Here is a 23,824-nt window from a genome sequence, read left to right as displayed (position 1 = left end):
CTGATCAAGATGTAGACTCCACTGACTGCTGATCAAGATGTAGACTCCACTGACTGCTGATCAAGATGTAGACTCTCGGCTCCTTCTCCAGCACCATGTTTTCCACCCTCATGTTTCCCATCATGAAAATAATGCACTAAGCCTCTGAAACTGTAAGCCAGCCCCAATTAAATGTTTTTCTTTATAAAAGTTGTGGTCATGGTGTCTCTTTACAGCAATAGAAATCCTAAGACAAGAAGAGAGAGGGAAGAAGGGAAGGAGGGAGGGAGGAAAACACCCTAGATTAAGCATTTGAAATCCCAAAGCCCACCCCCAATGGCATACGTCCTACAGCAAGATCATATCTACCCCAACAAAGTCACACTTCTTAATGCTACTCTTTAAGCATACAAATATTTGAGCTTACGGGGGCTAATCTTATTCAAATCACCACAGTGCTCAAAGTTCCCCATCACTTCACATTTTTTGTTTGTTTCTTTTGCTTTGGAAAGAGAGGATTTTGTTTAATAGCCCTGGCTGGCCTTGAACTTGCAACAATGCTCATGCCTTAGCCTCTTGAGTACTGAGATTACAGCCATGCATGATCATGCTTAGTACTAAAACAAACCCTCTCATTTTCTCTCTTCTACCTTTCCTTCCTTGCTCTCCTTATCTTATACATTTTTTGTGTTCCAAAATTTTGGTTCTTTGAATCATGATCCAAACAAGACCCACCAGTACATTTGGTTGATATCATTTTTGTTTGTTACTGGGATAAAACTCAGGGCCTTATACATTGAGTATGTATTCTACCACTAAGACATACTCCCAATGTTTGGGTTAATTTAAAGCTGTTATTTGTCCTCCTTGCCCTCCTTGCCATTTCCTTGGAAAAGAAGTGATTTCTGCCATGGCTTTTCAAAGGATTTGCTGGTTACATCCTAGTTGTGTCTATTAAAGGTGTTTGTGTAGAGCCAGGTGTGGTGATCTTTGCCTATAAGCTCAGCACTCAGGAGACTTTGGTATGAAGATTATGAGCTCCAGGCCAGTTTGGGTTATATAGTGAGAAACTGTCTCTAGACTGTCAGAGTGAGCAAACATTTGAAGGCCAAATTTTTTTTCTTTTTTCTTTTTTTCGGAGCTGGGGACCAAACCCAGGGCCTTGCACTTGGTAGGCAAGTGCTCTACCGCTGAGCTAACGAGACATTTTTTATTTTTTTTTTTATTTTTTTTTAAAGATTTATTTATTTATTATATATAAGTACACTGTAGCTGTCTTCAGATACACCAGAAGAGGGCATCAGATCTCTTTACAGATGGTTGTGAGCCACCATGTGGTTGCTGGGAATTGAACTCATGACCTCTGGAAGAGCAGTCGGGTGCTCTTAACCGCTGAGCCATCTCTCCAGCCCCCGAGACATTTTTTAAAACTGTTCTTATTTACTCTGTTAATGATTCATCAAATTTAGGTTCAAGTGTTTTGCTAAAATTCCTCATACATAGTATTTTGTGCTTCTCGTTGTATCATATAAAAGGGCAGGGAAGTATCTGTTTGTATGCACACATGTTTATGTAGGTGAACATGCACATGTATGTGTGTATGCAGAAGCAAGAGGTCAACTTCATTTGGTATTCTTCAGGAGCCATCATCCACCATTCATGCATTCATTCATTCATTTGTTTATTTGGAAGAAAAGTCTAGGACCCGGGAAAAATTATAGGTATATGTCAACTTAAGACCCACGCCATGGGCAGGCACCAATCCCTGACACTATTAATGATACTCTGTTATGCTTGCAGACAGGAACTGAGCATGACTGTCCTCTGAGAGGCTCCACCCAGAAGTTGACTCAGACAGATGCAGACATCCATAGCCAAACACTGGGTGGAGCTTGGGGGCTCTTATGAAAGAATAGGAAGAAGGAGTGCAGCCCCTAAGGGGATAGAAACTCCACAGGAAGACCAACAGAGTCAACTAGCCTGGATCCTTGGGGCTCTCAGAGTCTGAACTACCAACCAAAGAGCATACAATACATGGGTCTGACCTAGGCCTTCACACACATAAGTAACAGATGTGCAGCTTGGTCTTCATGTGGGTGCCAAACAACTGGAGCAGGAGCTATCCCAAAAGCTGTTGCCTGTATGTGGGATATGTTCTTCTAGCTGAGCTGCCTTGGCTGCCTTAGTGGGAAAGGAAGCACCTTGAAGTGCCAGGGTGGGGGGATACATAGGTCGGGGCAGCTGCTCAGAACAGAAGGGGAGGGAAAATGGGAGAAGAATTGTGGAAGAGGGTGACCAGGAGAGGAACAGTGAACAGGATGTAAAGTGATAAGTAAAAAATAAAGTTAAATTAAACAACAACAATAAAACCCCAAGTATGTGTCAGTTTTTTATGTGGCTGCTGAGATGGAAATCAGTTCTGCATGCTTGCTAGGCAAGTACTTTACCAATGTAGCTATGTCCTCAATCTCTTCTCCCTCCCTCCATTCCTGTTTCTCATATTCAGATAGACCAGTCAGACATAGTGTACACTTATTAGGGATGACTCATTAAATGAGAATGCCCCCCCACAGGTTTATATGTTTAATGTCTGGTCTCCAGTTAGTGGAGCTCTTGGGAAGGATTAGGAAGTGTAGCATTGCTGGAGGAGGTGTGTCATTGGCAGTGGGATTTGAGGTTTCAAAAGCTCAAGCCAGGTACAGTCTTTTGTCTTTGTCTCTCTGTCTCTGTATGTTTGACTCTTTCTCTCTGCCTGCTTCTTGTGGATAAGGATGTAAAGTTCTCAGCTATTGCTTCAGCACCATGCTTGCAGGCCACCATGCTTCCTGCCATGATGATCACGGTCAAGTCCTCAATTAAATCATTTCTTTCATAAGAGTTACCTTGGTCATGGTATTTCTTCACAGCAAATAGAACAGCAACTGAGACAACATGACTTCTTAATTTTATATAAACCTAGATACTATTATACTCATTTCCTTTTCCACATTGATATTTTATGTGGTCCTTACTTTTTAATCAAAAAATTTCTAAAACCTAGCTTTAAAAGAATATATTATCAGAACTGGGTGGTTTTAATCTCAACACTCAGGAGGCAGAGGCCAACAGATCTCTGAGTTCAAGGCTAGCCTGGTCTACAGAAAGAGTTCCAGGACAGCCAGTGCTACACAGAGAAACAGTATCTCAAAAAAAAAAAAAAAAAAAAAAAAAAAAAAAAAGAAAACAAAACAAAACAAAACAAAATAAAAGAATATGCTATCAGAGCTTCCAGGAACTAAGCCACTAACTAAAGACTATACATGGACTGACCCTGGACTCTGACCTCATAGGTAGCAATGAATATCCTAGTAAGATCACCAGTGTAAGGGGAAGCCCTGGGTCCTGCTAAGACTGAACCCCCAGTGAACGTGATTGTTGGGGGGAGGGCGGCAATGGGAGGAGGGTGGGGAGGGGAACACCCATAAAGAAGGGGAAGGGGAGGGATTAGGGGGATGTTGGCCCGGAAACCGGGAAAGGGAATAACACTCGAAATGTAAATAAGAAATACTCAAGTTAATAAAAAAAAAAAAAAAGAATATGCTATCAGGCAAGGCAAAATGTTATACACCAATAGTCCTGGCTTTTTGGGAGGTAGAGCTTAAATGCATGGATCACTTAAACCTATAAATTCTCAGGCCAGCCTAGGTGTTAAATAAATACCTCATCTTTCAAAAAAACACCAAAATTCTATCAAGTGTTATTAATATGATGAATGTGGTACAATGTAATGTTCCAGTATTGAAACTGTGATCTACCTTGAGTTAGAAGTATGGTCTGTACGACACACTACTGCCACCAACATCAAAATAACAGGAAGAACAATCACTGGTCATTAATATCTCTCAATATCAGTGGACTCAATCCCTCAGTAAAAACACACAGGCTAACAGAATGGATGTGTAAACAGAATCCAGCATTCTGTTGTATACAAGACACATATCTCAGCAACAAAGATAGACATTATCTTAGAATAAAGAGCTGGAAAAAGGTTTTCCAAGCAAGTAAGACCTAAAAAAACAAGTCAGAGTAGCCATTCTAATATGTAATAAAATAGACTTTCAACTGAAAGTAATCAAAAGAGTGTGGAAGGTGGGGCTGGGGATTTAGCTCAGTGGTAGAGCGCTTACCTAGGAAGCGCAAGGCCCTGGGTTCGGTCCCCAGCTCCGAAAAAAAGAACCAAAAAAAAAAAAAAAAAGAGTGTGGAAGGATGTTTCATGCACATCAAAGGAAAAATCCGCCAAGATGACATCTCAGTTCTGAACAATCATTGGTCACAAATGGAACCCTACACATTGATAGTGGGAAACTTCAACAACCCGCTTTCACAAATCAACAGGTCATTGAGACAGAAACTAAAAAGAGAAATAATGAAACCAGCAGAGGCTATGATTCAAATGGACCTAACAGACATCTATAGAACATTTCAGTCTAAACAAACGAATATACCATATACCTTTTTTTCAGCATCTCATGGAATCTTCTCCAAAACTGACCATATAATTGGTCACAAAAGCAAGACTCAACAGAAACAAGAAGATTGAAATAACCCCATGCATCTTATCAGACTTCAACAACAACAGAAACAACAGAAAGCCTATATCCTCATGGAAACTGAACAACACTCTAGTTAACAATCACTGAGTAAGAAAAGAAATAAAGAAATTAAATACTTTCTAGAATTCATTAAAACTGAGGGCACAACCTATCCAACCTTATGGAACACTATAAAAGCAGTGCTAAAAGGAAAGTTCATAGCACTAAGTGCCCTCATAAAGAAAACTGGAGAGCTCTCACACTAATGAATTAGAAGTACAGCTGAAGGCCCTAGGGGTTGGGGAAAAAGAATCAAACATACCCAGGAGTAGACAGCAGGAAACTCAGGGCTAAAGCCAATCAATGAGAAACAAAGAGAACAAAACCAAGATCTGGTTCCTTGAGAAAAATCAACAAAATAGACAAACCCTTAGCCAAACTAACAGTACCCAAATTTAAAATATCAGAAATGAAAAGGGAGACATTAATAATGTATACACTGAGGGAATTAAAAGAATCATTAGGTCTTACTCTATAAAACTGGAAAATCTAAACGAAATGGATCATTTTCTAAACAGATACCAATTACCAAAGCTAAATCAAGATCATGTAAACTATCTGAACAGTCAGTCCTATAACCCCTAGTTATAGAACTAGTCATTAAAAGTCTCTCAACCAAAAAGCCCTTGGGTCAGAAGGATTTAGCACAGAATTCTACAAGACTTTCAAAGAAGAGTTAATGTCAATATTCCTCAAACTATTCTGCAAAATAGAAACAGAAGGAACATTGCCAAACTCATTCTATGAGGCCACAGTCACCCTGATACCAAAACCACACAAAGACTCAACAAAGAGAGAATTTCAGACCAATTTCTCTTATGAACATTGATGCAAAAATACTCAATAAAAAAACTAGCAAATTGAATCCCAGAGTACATCAAAGATATCATCCACCATGATCAAGTAGGCTTCATCCCAGTGATGCAGGGGTGATTCTATATATGAAAATTCATCAACATAAACCACTATATAAACAAATTGAAAGAAAAAGAAACACATGATCATCTCATTAGATACTGAAAAAGCCTTTGACAAAATCCAACACCCCTTCATGTTCAAATTCTTGGGGCGATCAATGATGCATGGTACATACCTAAACACAATAACCGCAATATACAGCAAGTTAATTGGCACCATCAAATTAAATGGAAAGAAACTTAAGCAATTCCACTAAAATCAGGGACAAGGCTGCCCACTTTTCCCATATCTCTCCTATATACAAGTTGAAGTTCTAGTCAGAGCAATTAGACAAAGGAAAGAAAAAAAGGAAATCAAGGGGAAACAAAATTGAAAAGGAAGAAGTTAAAGTATCACTATTCTCAGACGATATGACAGTATACATAAGTGACCCCAAAAATTCTACCAGAGAACTCCTACAGCTGATAAAAACTTTCAACAAGTGGTTGGATACAAAATTAACTAAAAAATAAAATCAGTAGTGCTTCTCTATACAAGTGATAAACGGACTCAGAAAGAAGTTAGGGAGACAATACCCTTCACAATAGCCAAAAATAATATAAAATATCTTGGTATAACTGTAACCAAGCAAGTGAAAGACTTCTATGATAAGAACTTCAAGTCTCTGAAAAAAAAATTAAGGAAGATAGATAGAACAATCTCCCATGCTCACGAATTGGTAGGATTAACATACTGAACATGGCCATCTTATCAAAAAACAATCTACAGATTCAATGCAATCCCTACAAAAATTCCAACAAAATTCTTTACAGACCTTGCAAGAACAATTCTCAATTTCATATGGAAAAACGAAAAACCCAGGATAGCTAAAACAATCTTGAACAATAAAAGAACTTCTGTAGGAATCATTATCCTTGACTTCAAGTTGTATTACAAAGCAACAGTAATAAAAACTACATGGTATTGGAAACAGACAGGTTGCTCAATAGAATCAAATTGAATACCCAGAAATAAACACACACAACCTATGAACACTTGATTTTTGACAAAGAACCCCAAAACATACAATGGAAAAAAGAAAGCATCTTCAACAAATAGTGCTGGTCTAACTGGATGTCTGCAAGTAGAAGAATTCAAATAGATCTAAACTCATCACTCTGCAAAAACTCAAGCCAAGTATATCAAAGACCTCAACATAAATCCAGATACACTAAATTTAATAGAATAGAAAGTGGGGGGGTTGGGGATTTAGCTCAGTGGTAGAGCGCTTGCCTAGGAAGCTCAAGGCCCTGGGTTCGGTCCCCAGCTCCGAAAAAAAGAACCAAAAAAAAAAAAAAAAAAAAGTGGGACATAGCCTTGAACACATTGATAAAGGAGGCAATTTCCTAAACAGAACACCAATGGCTCAGGTTCTAAGATCAACTGACTAAAGGGACATCATGAAACTGAAAATCTTCTGTAAGGCACAGGACACTGTCAACAGGACAAAAAAGGCAGCCTACAGATTAGGAAGAGATTGTCACTAACCCTACATTGGACAGAAGGCTAATATCCAAAACACACAAAGAACTGAAGAAGTTAGACACCAACAAACCAAATAACCTAATTTAAAAATGGGGTACAGAGCTAAACGGAATTCTCAACAGAGAAATCTGGAATGGCTGAGAAGTACCTAAAGAAATGTTGGATGTCCTTAGTCAATAGGGAAATGCAAATCAAAATGACTCTGAGATTCCACCTTATACCCATCATAATGGCTAAGAACAAAACCTCAAGGGACAGCACATGCTGGCAAGGTTGTGGAGCAAGAAGAACCCCTCCATTGCTAGTGGGAATGTAAACCTGTATAACGATTCTGGAAATCAATTCGGTGGTTTCTCAGAAAACTGGGAATAGCTCTACTTGCCTGGCTATACCGCTTCTGGGCATATACCCCCAAAATACTCCACCACCCTACAAAGACACTTATTCAACTGTGTTCATAGCAGCCTTATTGTAATAGCCAGAAACTGGAAACAACTCACATGTCCCTCAACTGGAGAGTGGACAAAGAAAATGTGGTTAATTTAAACAAGTAAAACTACTCAGACATTAAAAAAAAAAAGGCTATCATGAATTTCACAAACAAACGAATAGTACTAGAAAATATCACCCTGAGTGAGTTAACCCAGACCCAGAAGGACATGCATGGTATGCAGTCTCCAGTAAGTGGATATTAGCCATAAAGTGTGGATAACCACACTATAATCCATAGACTCAATGAAGCCAAATAACAAGGAGGACCCAAGGGAGGATGGATGAATCTTACTCAGAAGAGGAAATGAAATAGGTATTGGAGGATGAAAGAAGGGAATTGGCTGAAAGAATGGATGGGGAGGGGATCAGGGCAGTGGGGGATCAGATGTAGGGAGTGCAGGGGAGAAAGAAGGGAAATCAGTGGTGATGGGGCAGGGGACATGCCAGAAACCTGGGATGGGTGGAGTTCCCAGGGGGTATATGAGGATGACTCTATCTGAGACTTCTAGCAATGGGGGATATGGATCCAGAAGTGTCCACTCCCTCTAGCTAGGCAGGGCTCCCAGAGGAGGGATAAGGACAGCAACCTACCTACGAGACCTTCAATCTGAAATGTGTCCTGCCTACAAGAAGTGCAGGGACAAAGAGAGAGCAGAGACAGAGGGAATGGCCAACCAATGACTACCCCAAATTGAGACCCATCCTATAGGCAAGAACCAATCCCTGGCACTAATAATGATACTCAGTTATGTTTGTAGACAGGAACCTGCACCACCCAGCAGCCAATAGAAAAAGATGCAGAGACCCATAGCCAAACATTAGATGGAACTCGGGGAGTCCTATGGAAGAGTTGAGAGAAGGACTGAGGGACCGGAAGAGGACAGAGACCCCACAAGAAGACCAATAGAGTCAATTAACCTGGACTCTTGGGAGTTCCCAGAGTCTGTATTACTAACCAAAGATCAAGCACAGGCTGGACCTAGGCTCCCCGCATATATGTAGTGTATGAGCAACTTGGTGTACATGCAGGTCCCCCAAAAACTAGAACAGGGGAAGTCCCTTAGTCTGTTGATTGCCTGCCTATGGATACCATCCCCACATATGTCCACTTTGTCTGGCCTCAGTGGAAGAGGAAGCACCTAGTTCTGCAGTGTGTGTGTGTGTGTGTGTGTGTGTGTGTGTGTGTGTGTGTGTGTGTGTGCTTATTTAGTGTAGTGGAGCAGCTAACAACCATGGGGGGGGCTCCCCCTTCATAAAGGAGAAGAGGAGGGTGGAATGGGGGGAAAGATATGTGTGAGGGGGTACTGGGAGGAGAGGGAGGCTGATTTGCCTGCATGTATATCTGTGTGCCAACGACATGTTGTACCCAACAGAGTCAGAAGAGGATGTTAGATCCCCTAGAATTAGAGTTACAGATGATTGGGAACATCCATGTGGGTGCTAGGGATTGAACAAGGGCCCTCTAAAAATGTAGCCAATGTTCTTAGCTGCTGAGCCAAATCTTCAGCCCCTTATTAAGTGTGTGTGTGTGTGTGTGTGTGTGTGTGTGTGTGTGTGTGTGTGTACACTGTTTAGGAAGGATTAGGAGGTGCAGCCTTGTTGGAAGAGCTGTGTCACTGGGGGTGGACTTTGGAGGTTGCAAAAGCCCATGCCAGGCCCAGTTTCTCTCTTTCTCTCTGTCTCTGTCTCTCTCTGTCTCTGTCTCTCTCTGAATCTGTCTCTGTCTGTCTGTCTATCTCTGTCTCTCTGTCTCCCCCAACCCCCACTGTAAGCAAGGCCCCAAGTAAATATTTTCTAAGTTGCTTTGGCCACATTGTCTCATCACAACAGTAGGACAGTAACTAAGACAGCTATAGAAGCCAGAATAGAGTGCCAGATCTGCTGGGCTACAATTACAAGTAGTTGTGAGCAGTGAATGTTGGAAATTAAACTCAGGTCCTCTTCAAGAGCAGTATGGCTCCTAACCATTGCCCTAAGTGTAAAGAGTTTCTATTCAAATATATTCCCAGTGTATTTGAATATGAGGAATAGAAAGGACAATCCAGCTTTGACTGATATGCACTAACAAACTGTTCTCAAATAAACTTTTAGGAAGAATTCCCTATTTACCACCCTATGCCTATGCGCATAGTTGAGTGACCACATGATTAAAATTAGATGCAGTATGAGGAGAGAGAGAAGTACCCATGCTTTACCTTTACCAACTAAACTCCTTTTCTTGAGCTCCAAAGATAGGTGGAGCCCTGAAGTACTCTTAACTAGTGTAGTCCACTGCCAATCTTTACAGGGTATTCCTGTCTAATCTATACTATTGATTGGCTCATAATAAAGCCATGACCCATGTCAATAACCTAAATAAAAAATAATGAGTTAATAATGAATGAGTCACCAGTTTTAAGGGGAAAAGGCTCCACGTAAACGAAAGTTTAAAGTTCAGTGGAATGACAAAAAGAACTAAATTAATTAGATGGATTTAGAGGGAAGAGAGCCTTTACCTAACTTTAACATATAAAAATAAGTAGAATGTCAAGAAAGGAGGGACAAAGATCACAGCAATCGTGGATACTTGCCTAGTACATGTGAGGTCCTGGGTTCAGTCCTCAGTAACGGCAAGAATGAGTGTGATAGTGGACAAGAGGACAAGTGCCAGGTTTTAGAGGATTAAGGGAGCAACTGTACTGAGAGAGAAGGAATCAGAAGAGTCAACAATAAAAACCAGAAGAATGCTCTGGCATGCTCACACATGCTGATAACCCCAGCCCTTAGAGAGCAGAGGCAGGAAGATTGCTGAAAATTCAGGGCAAATTTGAGATCTGAAGTCAGCTAGGGCTACACAATCAAAACCTATCTTTAAAGATCTCTCTCACGGCTGGGGAGATGGCTTAGTGGTTGAGAGCAGTAACTGCTCTTTCAGAGGATCTGGGTTCCCAGCACTACCATGACAGCTCACAACAGTCTGTAACTGCAGTTCTGGGGTAATCGACACTTTGGCTGCCCCTCTTTGGCACCAGGCACACAAGTGATTTACAGGCATACATGCAAGGAAGGCTCCCCTCCCTCCCAGCCTCTCACCCTCTATCTTAAAAAAAAGAAAGTTAGAGCAGATGAATATTTAAAGGGAAAGCAAATAGTACCAAGTACTTTTTTTAAGATGAGAAAAAATAAGCATGGTTCAAGTAGTACAAATGGATATATCAACCCAAACTTCCTATCTAGATATTTCACAATGAATTCAACATGGCACTATAAATACTGTGGCATTTATAAGGAAAGTACACCGATAATTAGCATCTATTAGACATGAACAACTTAAACCAAGGAGTCCACATTTTTAGCCCAGAAATATTATGTTAATCTAGGAGTGGTGGCTCACAGCTGAATCTCAGGCTAGCCTAGGCTATATAGTAGGTTCCAAGCCAGGCTGGGTTACAGTGTGATAGCCTGTCTCAAAATCAGAGAAAAAGAAATGAGTTTAAACCACATTTTTCATATTAATGCTGTCTGTGGTGGTTTGAATAAGAATGGCCCCCACATGCTCCTATATTTGAACACTTAGTCACAGGGAATGGCACAACCAGAAAAGGATTAGGAGGTGTGGCACTGTTGGAGTAGGTGTGCCCTTATTGGAGAAAGTGTGTCACTTGGTGGAAGGGGGCTTTGAGGTTTCAAAAGTCCAGAGTCTCTCTTTTGGCCTACAGATCAGAATGTAACTCTCAATACTGCTCCAGCACCTGCCTGCATGCTGTCCTGCTCCTCCCACCATAATGATAATGGACTATATCTCTGAAACTGTCAGCAAGACACCAATTAAATGATTTTTTTTTTCGTAAGAGTTGTTTTGGTCATGGTGTCTTTTCACAGCAGTTGAACTGTAACTGACACTGGCTTTGTCTGCTTGCTTGTTTGTATGTTTGAGAGATGAGGAAGTAACTACACTGCCTAAACTAGACTGGAGTTCCTAGGCTCTAACCATCCCTGTGTCAGTCTGCACTCTACCCACTTCCCAGTTTTCTTAGTTTTTTGAGACAGGGTTTCTCTGTGTAGCCCTGGTTGTCCTGGAACTCACTCTGTAGACCAGGTTGGCCTTAGACTCAGAGAGATGCCTACCTCTGCCTGCCAAGTGCTGGGCTTAAAGGTGTTTACCACCACCTCCCAGCTCTGGAATACAGGTGTGATGATTTAAAGGAAGGGACTGCAGAACGGAGTTTACAATTATGTGAGACAGAAGAAACAGGATATGGGATTCATATTATGGTTATACATCAGCTTCAGAGTAACAGATGCATGTTATCATCCAAAATAGAACAGTGATGTTCTGAACTGAACATGGAGTAGCCTCAATTTTTTTTCTATAAAGCAGGGTCATTAAAAAGTGAGCATGGGGGGTTGGGGATTTAGCTCAGTGGTAGAGCGCTTGCCTAGGAAGCGCAAGGCCCTGGGTTCGGTCCCCAGCTCCGAAAAAAAGAACCAAAAAAAAAAAAAAAGTGAGCATGAAAAATAAAGAAATGGTAGGTTTGTGAAGAGAAAGGTTGGGGTCAGTACAATGAGACTTTATAGAAAAAAATCAGTAGTAGGGCATGGTACATTATGAACATTAGTAAATTATAAATATAAAATTATGTATGGCATACTTAATACCTGTTTAGAGCATAATACAGAGTAAATACTTCTCTACTCTCTGAAAGCATACTTATCTTGCACATTTAAAGTTATAGATGTGTTATGATAAAAACAAAACAATAAATAATAGACATACAATTACACTTACTCATGTGGGTATGACCTAAAGCAAAATAGAGAACACTAACTTGAATGCTTTCATTCAAGATTCAGGTTGTCATTTATTAGTGAAGTTAAATCACTAAGGCAGAAGTGTTATAAATTCTAGTTAACTAATAGCAGATACAGATTCAATTATAAAATTATTATTAAAAATATTTACCTGGGCATCTATATTTTAACATTCTGGAACAGTTGTCAGTTTCTTGAAAACCAACTTCTTTATCTATTATATCTAAACACAAGATAAATGGATCTGAAAAAAATCCATAAGATTTTTTTGTTTAATGAAAAGGTTCTGAAATGTGTAAGATTTATTAAGTCTCAGATTTTCATACATTTTTCTCTCAGTACTACATATCCAGTCACATTAGTGGAAAAAGAGAAAGATTCTGGCTATGAGTAAGTAGTGCTAACGGTGGGTGTGCCAGAGTTATACAGGGCAGGTGTACCAATTTACACTTGAGTTTTAGCCATCCACTACTTATTTTCTTATGAACAAACAGTTTAAATCATACCTGTTTCTGGTACCTGCTGCTTTCTATTTTTGACAGTATGGGTCAGATGTTTAAGAACATGGTCACTGAAAGAAAGTGGATACTATGTTACTAAAAGTAAAGGTTCTATGATGTGGGGGACATTGAAACAGTTGTGTGATTCTCAATGTCCAACAGGCAGATGGAGCTGGACCCAAAACCTATTGCTATAATCTAAACATCAAATGCCCCTCAAAAGCCCATTACTCAAGCCCTGGGCAGTACCGGGAGATTTTGAGATCCTTCAGGGGTGGGGCCCTCTTGAAGGTTTTAAGGTCACCAGGCATACATCCTTGAAGGCAACTGTGTAACTCTAGCTTGTCCTATTTCTTTTGTTTCTTGGATCATGAGGTAGGTGGTTTGCTCCAACAGATGCACCTGCCATGCTGTGCTGCCCTTGCTAGAGACCCTAAATCAAAGGGTACCTAGCCCACCATTTCAGACTTTAACTTTCAGAAGCAGGAGACAAAATAAATCGTTTCCCTTTGAAAGTTAATTGCCCCAGGAATTTTGTTGTAATGACAGAAGGCTGACTACCACATCAACAAGCTTGGCCAAAGTAGGGTCTTCAATAGACTCCAGAAAGCAAAAGAAGACAGAAGAGAAATACTGTAAAAAACACTACAGAGAGGGTTCTTTTTATAATTTTTATTTATTTTTAAGTCTTCTGTACCTCAGTCTGGCCCTTAAACTTGCTCTGTATTAAAGGGGGACTTTGAATTTTTTTTATCCTTCTGCCTCTACTCTAATAAAAACAGGGCCAATCCAAGGGGGTGGGAGGGAGGAGAAAGAGAGAGAGAGAGAAAGAGAGAGACACAGAGAGAGACAGAGAGACAGAGAGACAGAGAGATGGAGAGAGAGAGAGATGGAGAGAGAGAGAGGGAGAGAGAGAGACAGAGAGAGAGAGAGGGAGAGAGAGACAGAGAGAGAGAGGAAGAGAGAGACAGAGAGAAAGAGAGGGAGAGAGAGAGAGAATATGAATATGAATGTGTGTGTGTGTGAAAGCCTTGGAACAGAGGACAAGAAAGCTAGCCCCAAAACACATCTGGGCATTTCGCAGTCTCCTACCCATGAGAAATAAGATTAAAATTACCTTGAGAATGGTCTTGGAGACAGACCCTTGCCACACTCCTAAGCCTCCTAATTTTCTGAGTACTGTCAAAAGCATAAATTTTCCTTTGGGTTTTTTTTTTTTTTGACAATGGTCAAAAGCCCCAACACTCTGGACTTTTTCTCTTTCCTTGACATCTTCCTCCTCTTCCATCATAAAGCTCCTACTAACTCTCTGCCCCGAATGCCAACTTTCGCAGCCTCTAACTCCATCTCTCCTCCTGGCAGCTGTTGAGATTTACCATTTGCCTGACTTGTTTTCCTTTTAAACTCTAATAAAACTGTCCTTGAACTTGAAGAAAAAAAAAAGCCTTGCAAAGGAAGTGACAATGTACCCCAGCTGCCTGGTAAGTCTTCCTGTAATCGGATCTTAGGTACAGCAGCTGTCAGACAAACACAAGGAAAGCTGCATGTCTGCATTCTGCTTGCTACCTGTGGAATTAGGGGAACTAAAGGAAACCCAGCAGGATGGTGGTGGCACGCACCTTTAATCCCAGCACTTGGGAGGCAGAGTCAAAAGGATCTCTGCATCTGAGGCTGGTCTAGTCTATATAGAGTCCCAGGACAGGCAGGACTACAAAGAGAAACAAACAAAAGCAAACTCAAATTGATTTTCATCACACTATTCCCTTCACCACAGTAAATTTGCAAATGAGTATTTGAAACATTGTTGACAGGTTCAGGCTCCCATTATTACTTCAAATATAGGGACTTAATTTAAACTTTCTTTTGTAAGCATAATTTATAAGATTCAAATTTGATTATTGTCTTAGGGTTTCTATTGCTGTGATGAAAAGCAAGTTGAGGAGACAAGGGTTTATTTGGCTTCAACTTCCATGATGTTGCCCATCACTGAAGGAAGTTAGGACAGGAACTCAGACAGGGTGGGTAACTGGAAGCAGGAGCTGATATGGAGGCCATGGAGGGTGCGGATACTGGACTGCTTCACATTGCTTGCTCAGCCTGCTTTCTTATGGAATTCAGGACCATCCCTCATTAATCCCTAACGAAGAAAATGCCCTACAGGCTTTCACATAGCTTGATCTTATGGAGGTATGTCCTCCATTCAGGTGACTTTAGCTCTCATTAGGTTAATGCAAAACTACCTAGCACAAGTATTTCACTCAATTTAAAGTCTCCAGGAGCTTAGGATGTAATTCAATTGGTTGAATGTTTGCCTAAGATGCACAACGCCCTGGTTTTGATCACCAGCCCCATTTAAACGGGGGTGGGGGTGTGTAGTACACACAAGACAAGTTCAAGGTCATCCTGGACTACATAGGTAGTTGAAAGATTGTTGAGATTTTAGTTTTGTTTTGCTTTTTGGTATTTGTGATTCATGAGATCTTGTTTCAAAATAAAAAGAAAATAAGGCAAAAAAAAAGTCCTTAGTGGTTCCCTATATCCTGTGAATTAAACCCCAAATCCTGAGACGTTGCCTTTGATAAACTAGCATCTATAACTCCTCAACCAAACTCATTGGTCATTTTTTTTAACTTTAGAGCTGGGGATATAGCTCATTTGATAGAGCACTTACCCAGCATCAGCATGTCATGGGTTTAATTTCCAGCACTGCAAAAAACTGGGTGTGGTTATCCTTGCCTCAGATACCAGCACTTGGGAAATAGAGGTAGGAAGATCAAAATTTCAAGGTCATCCTCAGACACACAGCCAGCCTGGGATGTAGTAGATCCTATCCCAATTTTTTCCCCTCTCACATTCAAGCTCATGACAAGCAACCCTAATTAAAGGCATCCAGATACACAAGCACTAAAGTCATGGAAGTAGGAAGGGGACGTATTAGGAAGAAGAACGGGATTGGCAGGAGGAAAAGAATATTCTGAAGGGGAAATATGATAAAGTACATTTTATACACATGAAATTGTAAAAGGTTAAATACATTTGAAAAAAAGGAAACGAAAGGAAGAAAACCTAACTTACGTTAGGTTCCTCCCAATACCATCTTTAATCCTTCCTGTGTCCACAGTGCTTAACAACATGGCACACAATAAATACTTATTGACTAAGCAAGCACTATGATCATTAAACTATACCTGGATTGAGAAACAGAATCCCTTTGGTCAAAAGTTTTTTCTTCGTTTAGGTTTTGAGCACAGCTTGGAGTGGTTTTGGGTAAAATCTTATCTTGCCCTTTCGCTCTATAGAGAGGATTAACTGGATTTGTGTCCTTTACCAGAGTCTTCGGTTGGTTTTCATTTGCACAAGCTTTAGACACGATTCCACTGGGCTTAGAGCTGTGAAGCTGTCTAGTCTGGTTTGTATCCTTATCTTCTGCTCTGGTACCTCCAATCCTATCCCCACATAGATGTTTCGAATTGGTCTGTATGTTTACTTTCATAGACGGGGTATTATCCATACAATGTTCACTGCTATCTTCTTGTTGCTACAATGCAAGAAATAACAAGTAAATAATTTCAGTATAATAATTTCCTTATAATATACCTTACATTTCCTTAATATAAAATTTTTGATTGATTATATAACACTTATAGTAAAAGAAATAATTTACATTCGGAGGAATAATCATTTACTTAATAAATGATATTAGGATACCTGAGAAGCTATGTGGGAAATTAATGTAGCCAAATGACAGTTTTACAACAGTAAAGTAAAAGTGAACCAAATATTTTTATAATGTTAAATGAAATTATATAGACTCAGGGAGATAGCTAGGTTGATAAAGGTGCTTGCTGACAAGCTTGACAACCTAAGTGTGATCCCCAGGACACATATGGTAGAAGAAGACTAGTTTACACACACACACACACACAGAGAGAGAGAGAGAGAGAGAGAGAGAGAGAGAGAGAGAGAGAGAGAGAGAGAGAGATGATACAGAGACAGAGACAGAGACAGACATAAAAAAAGAAAGTACATCCATTATAAAAAAAAATTCTCAAGGGGTAGAAGTCCTATCTAAATAGTACACAATAATACATCACAAAAGGAAAAATTAATACACAAAATATCTTTGAAAGATCGCCTACAGACCAAGGACAATGAAGGAGAATGGACTTAGGAGGGGAAAGAGCAAGAAGTAAAACCAATGGCAACCCAGAACGGGAAATCATATGTAAAGCATGTACTAGAGCACAGAGTAACTCTTAAAAAGCACTAGAAAAACACCTACCTAAGGAAAAATCAACAATGGCATGGGCAGGTAAGCAGAGGAGACAAACAGTCCACTGGACAGGAAACATACTTAGCTCTTAAACGTAGGAAAATTACTCTATTTCATTATAATAAAAGAAAATACTATTGAAAGTGCACTGCAGAATCTTCCTTTTCTCACGACACAGTCAAAGCATGTGAAGAACAGACAGTATGCACATTACTGGCTGGAGTTATTCATGTATGCATGACTAAGTGTCTTTCGTATGTATGTATGTATGTATGTATGTATGTATGTATGTATGTATTTATTTATTTATTTATTGAGACAGTGTTTCATTGTGTAGCCCTGATTGGTTTACAACTTGCTAGATAAACCAAGCTGGCCTCAAACACACAGAGATCCCCCTGTTTCTGCCTCCAGAGGGAGTTAAAGATGAGTACTACTGTGCCCAGCCTTTCTTTTTTGTTTTATTTATCTCTGTACATCTTTTATAATAAAATCTGAACGTATAAGAAATCCTATAAATTAATTTTACATGCCAATGTTTTTAACTGTGGCATTGTAATATCTAATATATAATATTTATTATACATAATATTTATCAACAAATTCATCCCAAAGAACACTGCAAAAGAGTAGTTTCCAATAACAATGCATTAAGTAGTTTTACTTTGGTCCTCTACAAAACTTTTTAAAGATTAGTTTTCTTCCTTTCTTTTGACTTACTACTACTACTACTACTACTACTACTACTACTACTACTACTACTGCCACCACCACCGTTCCATTTTTAAGACAGGCTTTCTCTGTATAACTCTGGTTGTCCTGGAAGTTGCTTTGTAGACCAGGGTAGCCTCGAACTCAGAGATCCACCTGCCTCTGCCTCCCCAGTGCTGGGACTAAAGACACACACCATCACCAACTGGATAAAGATCATTTTCTTTTTTCTCTTTCTTTTTTTTAAAGATTTATTTATTTTATGAAAGTACACTGTAGCTGTCTTCAGACACACGAGAAGAGGGCATCAGATCCCTTTACAGATGGTTGTGAGCCACCATGTGGTTGCTGGGATTTGAACTTAGGACCTTTGGAAGAGCAGTCGGTGCTCTTAACCACTGAGCCAGATCTCCAGTCCAAGATCAGTTTTCTAAAAGGAGTAAACCCACAATAACAGGCAGCAATGGAATAAGAAATAAAGGCTAAACAAAATTTCAAAGCTACAGAGACAGATGAATAACCTATGCAGGTTTGAGAACATTAACTCCAAAACTGACTACCTAAGATATAATCCCGTAAAAGGTACATCAACATGAACTTTAAAATGTTGGGAGAGGAAGGGTCTGGGAGGAGTAAAGGGAGGGGAAACTTTGGTTAAGATGTCATATATCAGAGAATAATAATAATAAAATAAAATATAAAATGCTAGGGATAAGGATTATAAAGGTTCTAATAAAGAGAAAGTAGGTCACACCAAGGGATTAGGATGGCTTTGGACAGGAGAATAATACCAAAGGCTGCAACACAGTGGAGCAGTGAAGCAGGATTAAAAAGAATTAAGAAAGGCGGGGGGGAGCACTTCACTCTAGAATCTAGTTTGTTTTTCCTGATGGCTGTGAATGAAGAAACTCCAATACAGGTCAATGAGACAGCTCAGTGAGTAGAGTCAATCAAACCTGATGAGCCGAGCTCACATAAAGGTAAAGGAAAGAACTGGCTCTATACAGCTGTCCTCTGACCACCATGCACACACCATGGGACTCTAACATTGGTAGGCTTACTCACCTCTGATGCCTGTAAACACATGACAGACCTCACGTACCCTAGGCTAGCCTCAAATTTACTATATAGCCTTGAACACCTGTCTCCTGCCTCCACCTCAATGCTGGGATTACAGGTGTACGCCACAATGACTGGTGGGAGATTCTTTATAATAAGTGAAGCAAGTAATAAACCAGTTCATATTTTTATTTAAATTTTAAGCTCTCCTTAATGTATATATTTTGTTATAAATTTTGTCCTTTGAACATTGGCTACCAGTGAAAGCAGATTAAAGAGCTAGGAGTTATTTAATGGGCACAGACTTGTTACAGGATATTTTATGACATAGAAATCTAATTGTTGGCAAACCATGGAAACCTAAATAGATAACTGCACTTGTCAGGTGCAGTTAGGTGCTTTATAAAGAGCCGCAGTTTGGGTGTGCCTCTAAGAGCCTCCATAGACAGGAATGCTAAAGAACAGAAAGCCCCTGACTAGTTTAAGGCAAGCTGCTTGGGAGAGTTCCTGTGGTCCTTGCTCTCTGACCCAAGGGAAAGTCAGCTGGATAGTCTTGAGCTACCCCTCTGTAAAGGTGAATGGGTCAGCCCCTACTGCCTGGCTTGGAGTACCCCCTCCAAGATGGTGACATGGCTCAGCCTGTCAAGGGTGTAGAGAGGAGTAAGAGACTTCTTTTATAGTCATTGGACCTTTGAAAGTTCTCCTCTTTTTTGCCGTGGATATTTTATGGAAGGAGCTCTAGGTAAAAGATAGGGATTCTCTCTTTGGGCTTGCAGAACAACATTGAAGCAGCTGGCAGGACACAGGTAAAACAGAATTCTAGGAAAGAGAGCTAAGTTCTCCTCTTGCATTTGGAGAACTCAAGAGAAAAATACAGTAGCTCAGTAGAATGACATAGAGAGAAAGAGGTTCCTAGAAAGATGGCAGTTTAGTTGTAGAATCAGCTTGTAAGTAGATATTTTGTATATAGTTGAGAAAATAAAGCTACCTCACTGAGCTAGCTTGTTTTTTACCTCAGTTTACACCTCCCATGTCTTTATTAGCACAAATATTAGATAATTTAAACAGTTACACAGAGTTTGAGTTTAGAACGATGACTATGTTCTGGGAATACAGTAGTTGTCTTAGCTATTACAACTGTTGTGATTAAACACCATGACCAAAAATCACTGTTCATGATGCAAAGAAGTCAGGACAGTAATGCAAACAAGGCAGGATTCCAAAGGCAGGAGCTGATGTGGAAGTCACAGACAAGTGCTGCTTACTGGATTACTTCACATGGCTTGTTCAGTCTGCTTTCTTACCTAGGACAACCAGCCCAGGAGCGACCCCACCCACAAAGAGTTGAGCCCTTCCACATCAATTACTAGTTAAGAGTATGCCCCACAGGCTTGCCTACGGCCCAATTTTATGGAGGCATTTTTTTCAGCTGAGGCTCCCTCTTTTCTGATAACTTCAGTTTCTGTCAAGGGGACATAAAACTAGCCAGGACAGCTGACAATACACAAATGCATCACTGTTAACCTCAATATTATACATTAATAAAGACATCACAATATGGAAAAAGGTGGGTTTTTTTGGCATTTTGGTTTCTTTAAAACACAGAAATATGATACATTTTTGTTTTAATCCCAGGTATGAGATACAGGACTGCTTTAGATTGTCCATAGCAGCTGACTATGATTTGCTTTTTAGCAGGGGTGTGATTTTTGATGTTTGGAATTCTGGGGATATATAAATTAGGGTTAGTGGTAGAGTGTTAGAGGTTTGAAAGGTGGAAAGGGATAAAGAAGAGTGGAAGAAAGACCCCCCCCACAAAATGTGGCTCTGCCAGTCCTACAGCTTTATAAACGTTAAAAGTCATCTCTTTTAAATACCAGCTTCTTCTAAAATTCAGATTCTCTGTAAGACTCTGTAACATAGCCGTGCAGTGAGGCACAAGCTTTGAATACCGGCACTCAGAAAGCAGAGGCAAAAAACCTGCTCATGTACTAGGTCAACTTGGCCTATGCATTCCAGGTCAGCCAGCATACCACCGTGATTCAAACAAATAAACAGCAGAAGTTCTAGAGACAAGGGTCAGGGAACATGGTTGTACAGCATTATGAGGTGTCCTTAATATCACTTTACTGTGCATTTAAAGATGACTGAAATGGAGCCAGCGCATGGCGTTCATGCCTATAATTCCAGTACACGGGAGGCAAAGGCTGGAAGATTGTTACAAGTACGAGGCCAGCCTAATCTATACATCAAGTTCTAGGCCAGCAAGGGCTACAAAATAAGACCTGATCTCAAAAAAGTAAAGAAAGTTTGATATGGAAAAAATATATATTTAAAATCACAATGAAAAAGAACGAATAATGTATTTCAAAAAAAACTCCTGAATTAGGTAACAAGTGAATAGGAAGAAAATTACATCTCAAGCTGTTGGTGGCTCAGTCAGTAAAGTACCTGCTTTGGAAAACATGTCGATTTGAATCCAGATCCCCAGAAACCACACACAAATCTAGGCCTGGTGGTACACACCTGTAATCCCAGCAATGGTGAGACAAGAGGTGGAGCCCGGCAGATCCCTGGAAGCTTTTAAGCCAGCTATCCTGGTATATGTGGGGAAGTTCCAAGCCAAAGGGAAACAGTTTCAAACAGAATGTGGAAAGTCAAAGACTCCCCTGACTTCCACAGTCTTCTCACACATACGTGTACCACTCTATCCAACAATGTGTGAAGAGAAGTCCTCAAGTCCTGAGTGAATGTGTACTGTTGACATGGGCACAGCTATGTCAAGGACCCCAATGCCTTAAACTCACGGGAGTGGCAGAGTAATCTCCAGTGAGGCTCAGAGGAATGGACAAGGCCTTCTTCCGGCCCCAGTATGAATGTTTACTAACAATGAACCAGTATGTAAGAACTAGCAACTGTAGCTTCTTCTTCCAGGATGACTGCAACCTAAGGCTTCCCACTGAGAGTGGTTACCACTTCCTCCTGTGTTCTGCGTAATAAACTCACTGAGCTGCCAGGCTGCTGAGTAGGTGGCAGCATCGGAGGAAGCACAGGCCACCCAATCTCAACTTTTCTGTACGTGCGTCTGTCTGTATTTCAGTGTCTGTCATTTCTTTATTGCAGTGTCACCCCAGTCAGGTTTCCAGGACAAGCCATGGAGAATGGGATACACATGAACACATGCACATGAGTGTGGCCACACGCCCTCCCACCCCCCAACGCATACTCTATGTATGTATTTATATATGACTTACACCTCAATAAAAATATTAGGTGTAATGTACACCTAATGCACTCAGAAGGCAGAGGCAGGCAGATCTCTAGGAATTCAATGCTAACCTGGTCTACAGAGTGAGTTCCAGGACAACAAGGAAAACACAGTGAAACCTTGCCTCTAAAAACCAAAAAAAAAAAAAAAAAACCAAACCCCAACCAACCAACCAACCCACTTACTATCAAACAGTATACTGTTTCAGTCAGCAGCAGTCTTATATATGCCCCATCCCACCCCCATTCTAGAAAGTTTGCTTTATTTTGAATCTACAGATATGAGCGTTTACCTGCACATGTGTATATTCACTATATGCATGTCTGGAACCTTGAAGATCAGAAGCGAGTGTTGGATCCCCTGGAACTGGAGTTACAGATGGTTGTGACCCACCACACGTATGCTAAGAAATGAACCCCTGCAGGTCCTCTGCATGAGCAGCAAGTGCTGTGAACCACTAGGCCCTCACCTCTTAAATTTATGTCCTCTCTTGACCCTTACCATCTAAGTAATCTTGGGTGATGCTTTCATGATGTTGGAATTATCTATTGACCATAGCCCTGCAATTTAGACACAAGATTCTGTGCCTGTGAATGGGAGTGGGGCAGAGGGATCAAAATTACATTATTTCTTCTAATTTTGTTGAGCTATTATTCAGATGTTAGAGCTCTTGGTTTTATCTTTTAGAAAGCTTGCCTTTTCTGTTACCATTTCTACTTTCTAAAAAATCATTTGTGTGTGTGTGTGGCGGGGGTGGGCCTAGAAAGATGACTCGGTGCTTAAGAAAGTTTGATGCTCTTCCAGAGAACCCGAATTCACTTCCCAGCATCCACATTGGGCAGCTTACAGGCATTTGTAGCTCCAGTCTCAGGGGATCTAACACCTTATTCTTGCCTTCTCAGGCATATGTGTGCATGCATGCGCACGCGCGCACGCACACACACACACACACACACACACACACACACACACACACACACTTCTTTAAAAATCATGTGAGGAATCTAGAGAAATGGCTCAAGGGTTAAGAGCAGTATCTGCTCTCCCACATGACTCAGGTTTGATTCCCATCATCCACATGGTTCACAACTATCTATAACTCCAGTTCCAGGGAATCTGACACACTCTTCTCTTCTGGTCTTCATGGGTACCAGGCAGGTACATGGTGCACAGACATAAATGCAGGTAGAACACTCATGTATATTAAGTTTTAAAACTATAAATCATTTAGGAGCTAAAGAGACACTTCAGTGGTTAAAAGAGCACATTACTCTTGCAGAGGACCAGGGTTCAGTTCCAAGCACCCACATCAAATGGCTCATAACTACCCCTAAGTCCAGCTCAAGGGACCTCAACGCCCTCTTTCATTTTTAGGGCTCCCTTATATCTGTGGATAGGGCATGGAAAGACAGCTCAGTATTTAAGAAGTATTGCTGCTCTTCTAGAGGATATGAGTTCAAGTTCCAGCAACCATATCAGGCAGCTCACAAGTACCTTTAACTCTAGCTCCAGGGGATCTAATGTCCTTCTAGCCTCTTCAGGCATAAGAAGTCTCTGTCTCTGTCTCTGTCTGTCTTTCTCTCACACACACAAACACACACACACAAACACACACACACACACAAATAGAGTCATTTTTAGTGACAAAGATAAAAATAAATGTAAATCTGTTTTATG

General features: G+C 40.5%; 1 protein-coding gene across 11 annotated transcripts in view; it reads right to left on the bottom strand.

Moving 5' to 3' along the window:
* The window catches only part of Terb1 (telomere repeat binding bouquet formation protein 1), a 55,622-nt gene that overhangs the window by 7,503 nt on the left and 24,295 nt on the right, over positions 1-23,824 (bottom strand). For all 11 annotated transcript variants that reach the window (XM_087594394.1, XM_087594395.1, XM_087594399.1 and 8 more), the window contains 3 exon segments: positions 16,025-16,374; positions 12,843-12,907; positions 12,488-12,580 (listed from right to left, as the gene is read on the bottom strand). In XM_087594394.1, coding sequence (XP_087450520.1) covers positions 12,488-12,580; positions 12,843-12,907; positions 16,025-16,374 — 508 coding nt within the window.

The sequence above is a fragment of the Rattus norvegicus genome, chromosome 19 (assembly GCF_021556685.1).
Source record: "Rattus norvegicus strain SHRSP/BbbUtx chromosome 19, alternate assembly SHRSP_T2T, whole genome shotgun sequence".
NCBI classification, from domain to species: domain Eukaryota; kingdom Metazoa; phylum Chordata; class Mammalia; order Rodentia; family Muridae; genus Rattus; species Rattus norvegicus.
Note: the sequence above shows the minus strand (reverse complement) of the source record. Positions and strands in the feature narration are given on the sequence as shown.